Source organism: Pseudophryne corroboree, chromosome 11 (genome assembly GCF_028390025.1).
Source record: "Pseudophryne corroboree isolate aPseCor3 chromosome 11, aPseCor3.hap2, whole genome shotgun sequence".
Taxonomy (NCBI): domain Eukaryota; kingdom Metazoa; phylum Chordata; class Amphibia; order Anura; family Myobatrachidae; genus Pseudophryne; species Pseudophryne corroboree.
The window spans coordinates 290033916-290046363 of NC_086454.1; the positions used below are offsets into that span (position 1 = coordinate 290033916).

The 12448-nt window shown below is 48.0% G+C and overlaps 1 protein-coding gene across 4 annotated transcripts in view; it reads left to right on the top strand.

Annotated features, from left to right (window-relative positions):
* Window positions 1-12448, top strand: part of BBS2 (Bardet-Biedl syndrome 2) — a 240030-nt gene that overhangs the window by 136250 nt on the left and 91332 nt on the right. For all 4 annotated transcript variants that reach the window (XM_063945436.1, XM_063945438.1, XM_063945435.1 and 1 more), the window contains exons 2-3: window positions 835-960; window positions 1543-1770. In XM_063945436.1, the coding sequence (XP_063801506.1) occupies window positions 835-960; window positions 1543-1770 (354 nt within the window). The remainder of the gene's footprint in view (window positions 1-834; window positions 961-1542; window positions 1771-12448) is intronic.

Below are 12448 nucleotides of genomic sequence, written 5' to 3' on the forward strand. Positions count from 1 at the left end.
AAAGTTCTTCAGTATTTCCCTGTAAACACAAAGCGTGCTACCTGTCTCCGTAGTAACTGAGAAATAGCTTAATCCATATCAACGTTCCCTGTATGTCTGGGAGAGCCCAATTTTTTTATTTGGGTGGGGGGCTCTTCAGGAATCCCAACATAGGGGGTAATTCCAAGTTTTATGTGCAGAGAGAGTTAGATTTGGGTGTGGTGTGTTCAATCTGCAATCTAATTTGTAGTATAAAAATAAAGCAGCCAGTATTTACCATGCACAGAAATAAAATAACCCACCCAAATCTAACTCTATCTGCACATGTTATATCTGCCTCCCCTGCAGTGCACATGGTTTTGCCCAACTGCTAAAAAAAATCCTGCTGCGATCAACTTGGAATTACCCCCATAGTGTCTGGAGTGAAGTGGGCTGCTCAGACGATGGATACCGTGACTTCCATTGAATTGCATCATTGTGGCTTCTGTATTCCGTGAGGTACAATGCCACAAATACAGATTTGTGGAAGCCTAGGCCACAGTAATATGAGTGCAGTACCATTCCTCTGCACAATGGGTGGATTACAGTTTTTGTTGGATTAGAAAAGGGCTTATTCTAAGAATACTTTAAAGGTGGAGATGACGGGAATGGGAGAAAAGCTGAATGTGAGGAACAAGTCAGAGGGTGGCCTTGGAAGACTGCAATGTTGACTGGCAGGGAGGTTTGAGGGAAGCTGCTGCCTCTGGGAGGCGGGTGACATGGGTTAATGGTTTGGAACTACCAGAGTTATAAGATTGCACAGCGGCCGTACACACATCCTTTCATTTGTGACCAATATTACTTCTCTCTTTACAGATAATCATCATGCTTGTTCCAATATTTACTTTGAAGTTGAATCACAAAATCAACCCTCGAATGGTGGCAGTGGGGAAATACGATGGGACACACCCCTGTCTGACTGCAGCCACCCAGGCTGGAAAGGTAAAGGAACAAGCTGAGATTACGCATGTGTGCCATCAGGTTTATTTATAAATTGCTACCTGCCTAATAACTTTATCTCCTCCATACGACCACCTGTTATCTATACATATATTTTATACCTCTGTTGTAAGTACATGAGTATGTGGTCAGATATTATCAAGCAGGGCCCATAACATGCATGCGGCTAAGGGGTATATTCAATTGAAGTCTTACTGAATATGTATGGTGGAGGCGGCCATTTTGAAGGCTATACAACCTATACAACCTTTTTGTTCACAAGGAGCTAGTGACATAAATGAGGCATGAGGCTTTGTGCCTGTTGAGAAATAAACCATAACACTGAATCCACCAGCCTCATGCCTCTTTAGTGTTACTAGTTCCTTTTCAGTTGATAAGCACCATTGTCATGTATATAGGTTTTACTCACAAATTGGCTCCCTCTGATCTGTATAAGTGATTTTTCCACTTTAGCAAATAATATAAATAGGTTAAAATTAATTTTGTACATCCATTTTGTATAACGTGTCCTACAGTATGTACATATCATGTTTTTTTTTTTCTAATGCATACTTTTTTCCCTAGGTTTTTATACATAATCCCCATGCTCGCGGCCAGCGTGCCTCTGTAAACCGCTTAGTGCAGAGCACTCAGGACACGGACATCTCTCTATTGAACATTAACCAGAGTGTCAGCTGCCTCACTGCCGGAGTGCTGGATCCCTCCCTCGGCTGCGACTCTCTCATAGTGGGGACACAAACCAATCTCCTGGCCTATGACGTTCACAACAACTCTGATCTCTTCTACAAAGAGGTGATTGGCTAGTGTTGATCTAAATGGCAGCTCTTAATAAGATGTTGCTCTTTCAGTGCTCTCTCTGTGCTCCGATATCATTTGAGTAAGTTTATTTTATTGAGCGCTTTTGAAAACATAACCCCCCCCCCCAAAAAAAACAACAACTTGAAATGACAAGCACTCGTGTGATATCCACTTTTTCTCTATCATTCATAAGGGATACAGGGGACCTTAGTACAATGGGGTATAGAAGGGGTCTGAAGGAGCCGGTGCACTTTAAATTTCTTCCACAGGGTGTGCTGGTTCCTCCCCTCTATGCCCTCCCTTGCAGCTCAGTTTAGAAAAATGTGCACTCAGGAGAGGATGCACACTCTGGAGCTCCAGAGAGTTTTCTTCAGTTTAGTTACTGTTTGTTATTTTCAGGTAAGCTGTTTGGGCAACAGCTTACCTGCACCAAGGGACACTGGGGCGGGACCGACACCGGCCTCGTTTAGAGGTGCTGAGTTGGATCCTGCTGACAGGACAACGGTCCTGAGGGTCAGTGTACCACAGGCATTGCGATCTCGCACACACACCTGCAGGACACAGCAAACCCCTGGTACAGAGCCCGAAGGTCGGCAGAGTGGTCAGTGAAAACCGGGGACCCCGCTAGGGGGGACCCGGTTCCTATGTGCGGCATGAACACGGGGCGGGCATACGGACGTCCCTGGCGGTGATCCCATACCCCCCTCCCGCATAGACTGGCAGCGATAGTGAAAATAGGTGATTGTACCTTATTTTACACACTTTGGAGACATTTGCCAGTATAAATATCAGTATAGCTCCAGCGCCATTGTAAGGGGCGGATCTTCCTCAGAGCGGGACCAGCGGCTTCTTGGCGCCATTTCATGCACACACAGTGCTGCTGCAGGACTGCCAGCTCTTCCAAAGGATCCTCCAGGGCCAGACACTGGTACAGGGGTGTAGTTAAGGGGGAGATCCTGCTGTGAGACCTATATATTAGGCTCCTCAAGCACTATATACCAAATTGCCTCACTTCTAGCTATATAATTGTTAGTTCTTAGGCTGGTGCTGGTCCCTCCTCTCTGAGTATCTCCACACACAATAGTCTGGGCAGGCTTGCTTGTACCTGTTGTTCTCTGTGTTTGTGTGAATGTAAATGTCCTCTGTCAGCATGATGAATAAAGCTGTGGGCATTGTTTTTCACACCAGGTTTCCCCCTCCCCTGCAGATTCTCTCATGTGTGAACAATGCAGTCAGCCCTTACAAGATAGTGGGGCTTCAGGGGGTGATTTGCAGGAGCCTGCGTGGCTCAGCTCTATAAAATCTATGATGGCTGACATGTCAAAAGAACGGACTACTGGTAGACAAGAAAGGCAGCAGTTACAACAATCTATGGCTGCTCTGACAAAAGATAGGGCAGACAGAAGGCATGTTTCCCCTCTATCAAATCCATTACCCCAAAAAAGGGGGTTACCTGATATCCTCTTAGAATCTGAGGAGGAGGTACCAGAGGTAGAGGAGGGGGAAGAGCTGGAATCTAATACTGAATCAGATGATTCCTCTGCTACACAAGCAGTAGACTTACTTATCACTGCTATAAGGGATGTCTTAAATATTCCTGGGAATGAGACAGATGTGCAGCAATCCTTTTTCTCTTACGTCCTAGGGGATACTGGGAATTCATTTAGTACCATGGGGTATAGACGAGTCCACTAGGAGCCATGGGCACTTAAAGAAATTGATAGTGTGTGCTGGCTCCTCCCTCTATGCACCTCCCTAATCTAGGTACTTAGTCTGCGACCCGGCTAAGCTTGGCATTAGCGTTAAGGTCGCTGTGTGCTGTTTCCATACTTTCTCTGTGTCTCCCTGGAAGGGCTATTTGTGGGTTAATTGTGCATTTAACCTTTTTCTGTGTGTGTGTGTGTGTGTGCTGTCACTATACAGTATGTCAGGCAAAGAATATGTTTCATGTAAGGCACAGTGTTCCTCTTCCCCAGGGGGTTCACTAGTGTGTACTCAATGTAGTGTAGCTTCCCGGGCTAGTCGGGCAGGACCAGCATGGCTGAACTTCATTAGGGGAATGATTTCCACCATCTCTACTAAGTTATCTCGGACCGAGAAAGAGACGCAATACTTAAAACAATCTATGACTGAGTTTATGAAAAGAGACTCAAACCAGCGTCTCCGTTCCCTGCCTTTTGTCCACAAAAACGCACTTTGGCCCATATCCTGCACTCTGGCTCGGATGATGAGGGGTCAGAAATGGAGGAGGGTGAGGTGGACTCAGAGGTGGGGGAGGGTACTCTGTCGCACGGAATAGAGGCTCTCATAGATGGTATCAGAGAAGTTCTAAATATCCCTGATAAGGTGACAGAGGAGAGTGAGGAATCTTATTTTAACAGAAAGAAGAAATTCTCAGTCACTTTTCCTGTGTCAAAGGAACTCAGGTGCAGATGTATTAACCTGGAGAAGGCATAAGGAAGTGATAAACCAGTGATAAATGCAAGGTGATAAACGCACCAACCAATCAGCTCCAATATGTAAATTTACAGTTAGGAGCTGATTGGCTGGTGCATTTATCACCTTGCATTCATCACTGGTTTATCACTTAATTATGCCGTCTCCAGGTTAATACATCTGCCCCTTAATACCCTGTTTGAAGAACCGTGGGTTAGTCCTGATAGGGAATTTAAAATCCCTAAACGGTTGTTATCATCCTTTCATTTCCTCCTGAGGATTGGAAGAAATGGGAAAATCCATCGATAGTTGATGCATCAGTATCCAGGCTTTCAAGAAAAATTGTATTGCCTGTCCCGAGTGCAGCCTCCCTAAAAGATGCATCTGATCGTAAAATTGAGACTACGCTCAAATCCTTGTATACAACTGCTGGGGTGGCCCAGAGACCCACTATAGCATGTGGGTGGATTACAAGAGCCATTGCCAAATAGTCGGGTAACCTAATTGAAGGGTTAGACACCTTGCCTCAGGAGGAGGTTATCTTGTTCCTACAGCACATACAGGACTCTGCGAATTTTATGGTGGAAGCCTTAAAAGAAATAGGCTTGTTTAATGCACGCACTACGGCTATGGCAGTATCTGCAAGCAGAGGTCTATGGCTACGCCAATGGACTGCGGATGCGGACTCCAGGAAAGGCGTGCAAGGCCTACCTTTCACAGGCGAGGCCTTATTTGGAGATGAACCAGACAAATGGATCTCCAAAGCTACTGCGGTTAAGTCCACATACCTTCCTTCTGAAGCTCCCCCAGCTAGGAAGGCCTACTCAGGTCCCAATTTACAGTCCTTTCGGACTGTGAAGTTTAGGGGCAAACCCAGAGGTTCTTCTACAGCCACCAGAGGCGCTAGAGGTAAACCACGCAAACCAGCAACTGACGGTTCACAAGAACAGGGCTCAAGCTCTGCTTCCTCAAAACCTTCAGCATGACGGTGGACCGCGATGCCTGGAAGACTGGCAGGTGAGAACCCGGCTAAAACTCTTTAGTCACATCTGGACAACTTCTTGCCAAGATCCCTGGGTCATAAATTTATTTCCCAGGGCTACAGACTGGAGTTCCAGGAGCTCCCACCTCACAGATTCTTCAAATCAGGCTTACCAGTTTCACAAGAGGCAAGTATAACTTTACAGGACGCCATTCAAAAACTGGTTCAGCTCAGGTCATTGTTCCAGTTCCACCTCATCTGCAAAACCAGGGGTATTATTCCTGCTTGTTTGTAGTACCGGTAAGACCGATTCTGAACTTCAAGTCGTTGAACCCGTACTTACGAGTGTTCAAATTCAAGATGGAGTCTCTGAGAGCGGTGATATCAGGTCTGGAGGAGAGGGAATTCCTAGTCTCTCTAGATATCAAGGATGCGTACCTTCACATTTCCGATCTGGCCGCCTCATCAGGCTTATCTACGGTTTGCACTGCAGGACTGTCACTACCAGTTCCAGTCCTTGCCATTTGGTCTCGCCACGACACCGAGGGTGTTCACCAAAGTGATGGCAGAGATGATGTTCCTACTCCGCAAACAGGGAGTGAACATAATTCCGTACCTGGACGATCTTCTGATAAAGTCTGGTTGTTGGACAGCATTGGCCTCTCAACCAGACTACTCCTGGATCACGGGTGGATTCTGAACCTACCAAAATCTCACCTAGAACAAACAGAGAGGCTTCCTTTCCTGGGAATGATACTGGACACAGAGTCTCAGAAAGTGTTTCTTCCCTTGGAAAAGGCAATGGTAATCCAGTCGATGGTTCGGGGATGTCCTGAAGCCAACCTGGAACTCGGTGCATTCGCCTTCTGGGGAAAATGGTGGCTTCTTACGAGGCGATTCAGTAGGAAGGTTTCATGCGAGGTCCTTCCAGCTGGGTCTGTTGGACAAATGGTTCAGATCGCATCTTCACATGCACCAGAGGATCTGTCTGTTGCCAAAAGCCAGGATCTCCCTCCTGTGGTGGCTACAGACTTCTCACCTAGTCGAGGGTCGGAGATTCGGGATTCAGAATTGGATTCTGCTAACTACAGACACAAGCATCAGAGGTTGGGGCGCAGTCACCCAGGGGGTGCAGTTTCAGGGAAGATGGTCAAATCAGGAAGTCGTCCTTCCAATAAACATCCTGGAACTCAGGGCTATATACAACGCCCTTCTGCAGGCCTTATTTCGTTCTCAGAACCAGGCCATTCAGGTCCAGTCGGACAATGTCACGGCAGTGACGTACATAAACCGACAGGGCGGAACGAAAAGCACACAAGAAAGGATAGAGAAGATTGTCTCTTGGTTGGCGCACAAAAGGAAGAAGAAGTTAATCAATTTAAAATATAACTTTTAATGACAATTAATTAAAACGATGTGAAATATATATGGAGAAATTTTTTTTTCAATAAAAGATACCGTATCTATTAAAATTATATTCACTGTATGTCATTTATTGTGTTCCCATTTGTGGTAGTGTTATTATTTAGGAATCTGGACCACTCGTGATGATCTAAACCAGGGGTGTCCAACTTTTCACCTTCCCTGGGCCACATTAGAAGATGAAAATTTGGTTTGGGCCGCACATAAAATAAAATAACAGTAACGATACCTGAATGAGAGACAGATTACTTACCTACATCCCACGCCGGTCACGTCCACTTGTCCAGTAGAATCCAAAAGGGTCGGTACCTATAAAAATGAAAATTATACTTACAAACGAATGAATGAATATTATGCCCTCACTGACGCGGGAAGACGTTCGCCCCTTGTAGTTGTGCCCCTGTAGCTGCGCCCCTTGTACTGTGCCCCTTGTACTTGTGCCCCTGTAGCTGCGCCCCTTGTACTTGTGCCCCTGTAGCTGCGCCCCTTGTACTGTGCCCCTGTAGCTGCGCCCCTTGTACTGTGCCCCTTGTAGCTGTGCCCCTGTAGCTGTGCCCCTTGTACTGTGCCCCTTGTAGTTGTGCCCCTGTAGCTGCGCCCCTTGTACTGTGCCCCTTGTAGCTGTGCCCCTGTAGCTGCGTCCCTTGTAGTTGTGCCCCTGTAGCTGCACCCCTTGTAGCTGTGCTACTATAGCTGCGCCCCTTGTAGTTGTGCCCCTTGTAGCTGCGCCCCTTGTAGTTGTGCCCCTTGTAGTTGTGCCCCTGTAGCTGCGCCCCTTGTACTGTGCCCCTGTAGCTGCGTCCCTTGTAGTTGTGCCCCTGTAGCTGCGCCCCTTGTAGCTGTGCCACTATAGCTGCGCCCCTTGTAGTTGTGCCCCTGTAGCTGCGCCCCTTGTAGTTGTGCCCCTGTAGCTGCGCCCCTTGTACTGTGCCCCTTGTAGCTGTGCCCCTGTAGCTGCGCCCCTTGTAGTTGTGCCCCTGTAGCTGCGCCCCTTGTAGTTGTGCCCCTGTAGCTGCGCCCTTGTAGCTGCGCCCCTTGTAGTTGTGCCCCTTGTAGCTGCGCCCCTTGTAGCTGTGCCCCTGTAGCTGTGCCCCTGTAGCTGCCCCCCTGTACTGTGCCCCTTGTAGTTGTGCCCCTGTAGCTGCGCCCCTTGTAGTTGTGCCCCTGTAGCTGCGCCCCTTGTACTGTGCCCCTTGTAGTTGTGGCCCTGTAGCTGCCCCCTTGTACTGTGCCCCTTGTAGTTGTGGCCCTGTAGCACTAGCTGCCCCCTTGTACTGTGCCCCTTGTAGTTGTGGCCCTGTAGCTGCCCCCTTGTACTGTGCCCCTTGTAGTTGTGGCCCTGTAGCTGCCCCCTTGTACTGTGCCCCTTGTAGTTGTGGCCCTGTAGCTGCCCCCTTGTACTGTGCCCCTTGTAGCTGCCCCCTTGTACTGTGCCCCTTGTAGATGTGGCCCTGTAGCTGCCCCCTTGTACTGTGCCCCTTGTAGTTGTGGCCCTGTAGCACTAGCTGCCCCCTTGTACTGTGCCCCTTGTAGTTGTGGCCCTGTAGCTGCCCCCTTGTACTGTGCCCCTTGTAGTTGTGGCCCTGTAGCTGCCCCCTTGTACTGTGCCCCTTGTAGTTGTGGCCCTGTAGCTGCCCCCTTGTACTGTGCCCCTTGTAGCTGCCCCCTTGTACTGTGCCCCTTGTAGATGTGGCCCTGTAGCTGCCCCCTTGTACTGTGCCCCTTGTAGTTGTGGCCCTGTAGCACTAGCTGCCCCCTTGTACTGTGCCCCTTGTAGTTGTGGCCCTGTAGCTGCCCCCTTGTACTGTGCCCCTTGTAGTTGTGGCCCTGTAGCTGCCCCCTTGTACTGTGCCCCTTGTAGTTGTGGCCCTGTAGCTGCCCCCTTGTACTGTGCCCCTTGTAGTTGTGGCCCTGTAGCTGCCCCCTTGTACTGTGCCCCTTGTAGCTGCCCCCTTGTACTGTGCCCCTTGTAGTTGTGGCCCTGTAGCTGTCCCCTTGTACTGTGCCCCTTGTAGCTGCCCCCTTGTACTGTGCCCCTTGTAGTTGTGGCCCTGTAGCTGCGCCCTTGTACTGTGCCCCTTGTAGCTGTAAAAAAAAACACACACACACACACAGACACATATTTACCGCTCCTGCAGCGCTGCCTCCGTCTCCGTCCGCCGCTCCTCTCTGCTGTACTACGGGAGGGACGTCTGTACAGGACACTGTACAGCGGCGCAAGCCGCGGCCACGGACTCCCCCCCCCCCCCCCCCCCCCCCTTCCCCGGACACTGTACAGCGGCGCAGGACTTCAGATCTTGATTACCCCCCCCCCCCCCCCCCCCCCTCCCCCGGGACACTGTACAGCGGCGCGGCCACGGACAGACACCCACCCCCGGCTCACTTACGTGTTCTTGTACAACCAACTTCTCCGCTGGGCTCCTCTACTCTCGCGCTGCTCAGTCACGTGTGCCGCTATGCAGCGGAGGAGGGCTACACTGTGACTGACAGCGGAGAGGGCGTGAGCTGGTGCTGGTCCCAGCAGCAGCAATCCAATCAGGATGTGCTGACAGCCTGCTGGGGCTGGCTCAGCCTCACATGTCGTGTCCGTACTCGGGGGGAAAAAAAACAAAAACCTCTGCTGCAGCGCTGCTCCTGGGCCGCATTACTAGCCGACTTGGGCCGCATGCGGCCGGCGGGTTGGACAAGCCTGATCTAAACGTTTCCAATACAGTTATGTGGATAGGGGTCCAATAAATTACTAGTCTCTAGGTTCTCTAAGATATGAGTCTAAATTGATACTTGATAGAGATGAGAAATTCCCTGTATTGCTATCTAACCCTAATGTCTAGCAACATAATGGGTTAATCCATTCGAATTCCCTATCCACATTCTTGTCATTTGCAGAGAGAGCACCCTGTAATATATTGAGCTATGTGCTGGTGCAGTTCTATTGTCCAATACCCCAGCCCCGTGATTATCCTTTCAAAATCACCTATCAGCATTGCCAGAGGGATTTATTGGGAGAAAACAACTGTAACATATTAGACCGTACAATTTAATAGACAACGTGCAATGGTAACAAGTTGAGTTTAACAACATCATTGACACGCTCGTGAAGTTGAATGTGAGAACACTGCGCATGTCAGCCTGTCCCAATCTGCTTATGAATCTCTCTGTAACAGATGAGTTATAATTACATCAAACAGTTACAGTGTTGTGGGACTGTTAAAAAGAACCACAACATATTATGGTTTTATACGTTACAATGAATAAATCACACTGGTAATGTTGACAGGAGATTTTGAAAGGACTCAACTCTATATGAATAAATACGGGGCTGTGATATTAGATAAATAGAGCTGCACCAGTGCACAGCTCAATATATCACAGGGTGCTCTTTCTGTAACAACATCAGTGACACGCTTGTGAAGTGAAGTGTGAGAACACTGTGCATGCCAGCATATTCCATTCTGCATATGAATCTCTCTGTAATAGATAAGATTTAACTACATCGAACTAGTTACAGTGTTGCGGTAGTGAAAAAGAGAACCGCAACATTGTACGGTCTAATATGTTACAGTTGTTTTCTCCCAATAAATCCCTCTGGCAATGCTGATAGGTGATTTTGAAAGGATAATCACGGGGCTGGGGTATTGGACAATAGAACTGCACCAGCACATAGCTCAATATATTACAGGGTGCTCTCTCTGCAAATGACAAGAATGTGGATAGGGAATTCGAATGGATTAACCCATTATGTTGCTAGACATTAGGGTTAGATAGCAATACAGGGAATTTCTCATCTCTATCAAGTATCAATTTAGACTCCTATCTTAGAGAACCTAGAGACTAGTAATTTATTGGACCCCTATCCACATAACTGTATTGGAAACGTTCAGATCATCACGAGTGGTCCAGATTCCTAAATAATAACACTACCACAAATGGGAACATAATAAATGACATACAGTGAATATAATTTTAATAGATACGGTATCTTTTATTGAAAAAAAATTTCTCCATATATATTTCACATCGTTTTAATTAATTGTCATTAAAAGTTATATTTTAAATTGATTAACCTCTTCTTCCTTTTGTACGCCAACCAAGAGACAATCTTCTCTATCCTTTCTTGTGTCCTTATTCTATTGTCTATGGCGGCACCCCCAACATATGAATGTGAATCAACACTACAGTATATGTATTAATGGGGTTTGTAATATATCAGAATGAACATTTATTGATCTTTTGACTAGTGCAGAAGTTTTCCCCTCCCCCTTGTCCCTTACTTATTGCCACGGAACGAAAAGCAGAGCCGCAGTATCAGAGGCGTCAAGAATTCTCCTCTGGGCGGAAAAACGCTGTGGCGTTGTCAGTGGTCTTCATTCCAGGAGTAGACAACTGGGAAGCAGACTTACTCAGCAGACATGACCTGCACCTGGGGGAGTGGGGCCTTCACCTGGAGGTGTTTCGGTGGTTGACGCGTCGGTGGGGAAATACACAAATAGACATGATGGCCTCTCGACTCAACAAGAAGCTCAAGCGGTATTGTTCCAGGTCGAGGGACCCACAAGCAGTGGCGATAGATGCTCTGACAACTCCGTGGGTCTACCACCTGGTGTAAGTGTTTCCTCCACTTCAGCTGATCCCAAGAATTCTAAGGGAAAAGGTTCAAGCAATCCTCATTGCCCCAGACTGGCCATGAAGGGCCTATTATGCGGATCTTCTGGAGATGCTGCTCGAAGATCCGTGGCCTCTACCTCTTCGCGAGGATCTTCTGCAACAGGGCTAGTTCATCTATCAAGACTTACCGCAGCTACGTTTAACGGCATGGAAGTTGAACGGCTGATTCTAGCCAGGAGATGGTTTCCTGACAAGGTCATCTCGATTATGATCCAAGCCAGGAAGGGGGTAACGCCTAAACATTACCACCGTATTTGGAAGAAATATGTCTCTTTGTGTGAGAGCAGACAATACTCTGCGGTGGAATTTCATCTGGGACTTTTTCTGCAGTCGGGAGTGGATCTGGGCCTACGTCTAGGTTCCATAAAAGTACAGATTTCGGCCTTGTCTATTTTCTTTCAGAAACAATTGGCTTTTCTCCTTGAGGTCCAGATGTTCTGAAAGGTGTTCTGCACATCCAACCTCCCTTTGTGCCCCCCACGGCACCTTGGGATCTCAGTTTGGTGCTGCAGTTCCTCCATTCGGACTGGTTTGAACCGTTACAGGAGGTTGATGTAAAGTACCTTACGTGGAAGACCGTCACACTGTTGGCCTTTGCTTCAGCAAGACGTGTATCGGAGTTGGGGGTGTTGTCTTACAAGAGTCCCTACCTAATTTTCCATGAGGACAGAGCTGAACTCAGAACTCGTCAGCAATTTCTTCCTAAGGTGGTGTCTTTGTTTCACATCAACCAACCTATTGTGGTTCCGGTTGTTACGGACACCTCTGCTACTTCAAATTCTATGGATGTTGTGAGGGCTTTGAAGGTGTATTTAAAGAGAACAGGAAATCGGACTCGCTGTTCATTCTCTATGATCCCAATAAAATTGGGTATCCTGCTTCAATGCAGTCAATTGCACACTGGATCAGGCTCACTATCCAGCATGCTTATTCCACGACAGGCTTGTCGGTTCCAAAATCTGTTCGGACCCACTGTACTAGGTCGGTGGGGTCTTCTAGGGAGGCTGCCTGGGGTGTCTCGGCTTTACAGCTCTGCCGAGCAGCTACTTGGTCAGGTTCGAACACGTTTGCTAAGTTTTGTAAGTTCGATACCTTGGCCTCTGAGGACCTTCAGTTTGGTCAATCAGTTCTGCAGGAACCTCAGCACTCTCCCACCCTGTTTGGGAG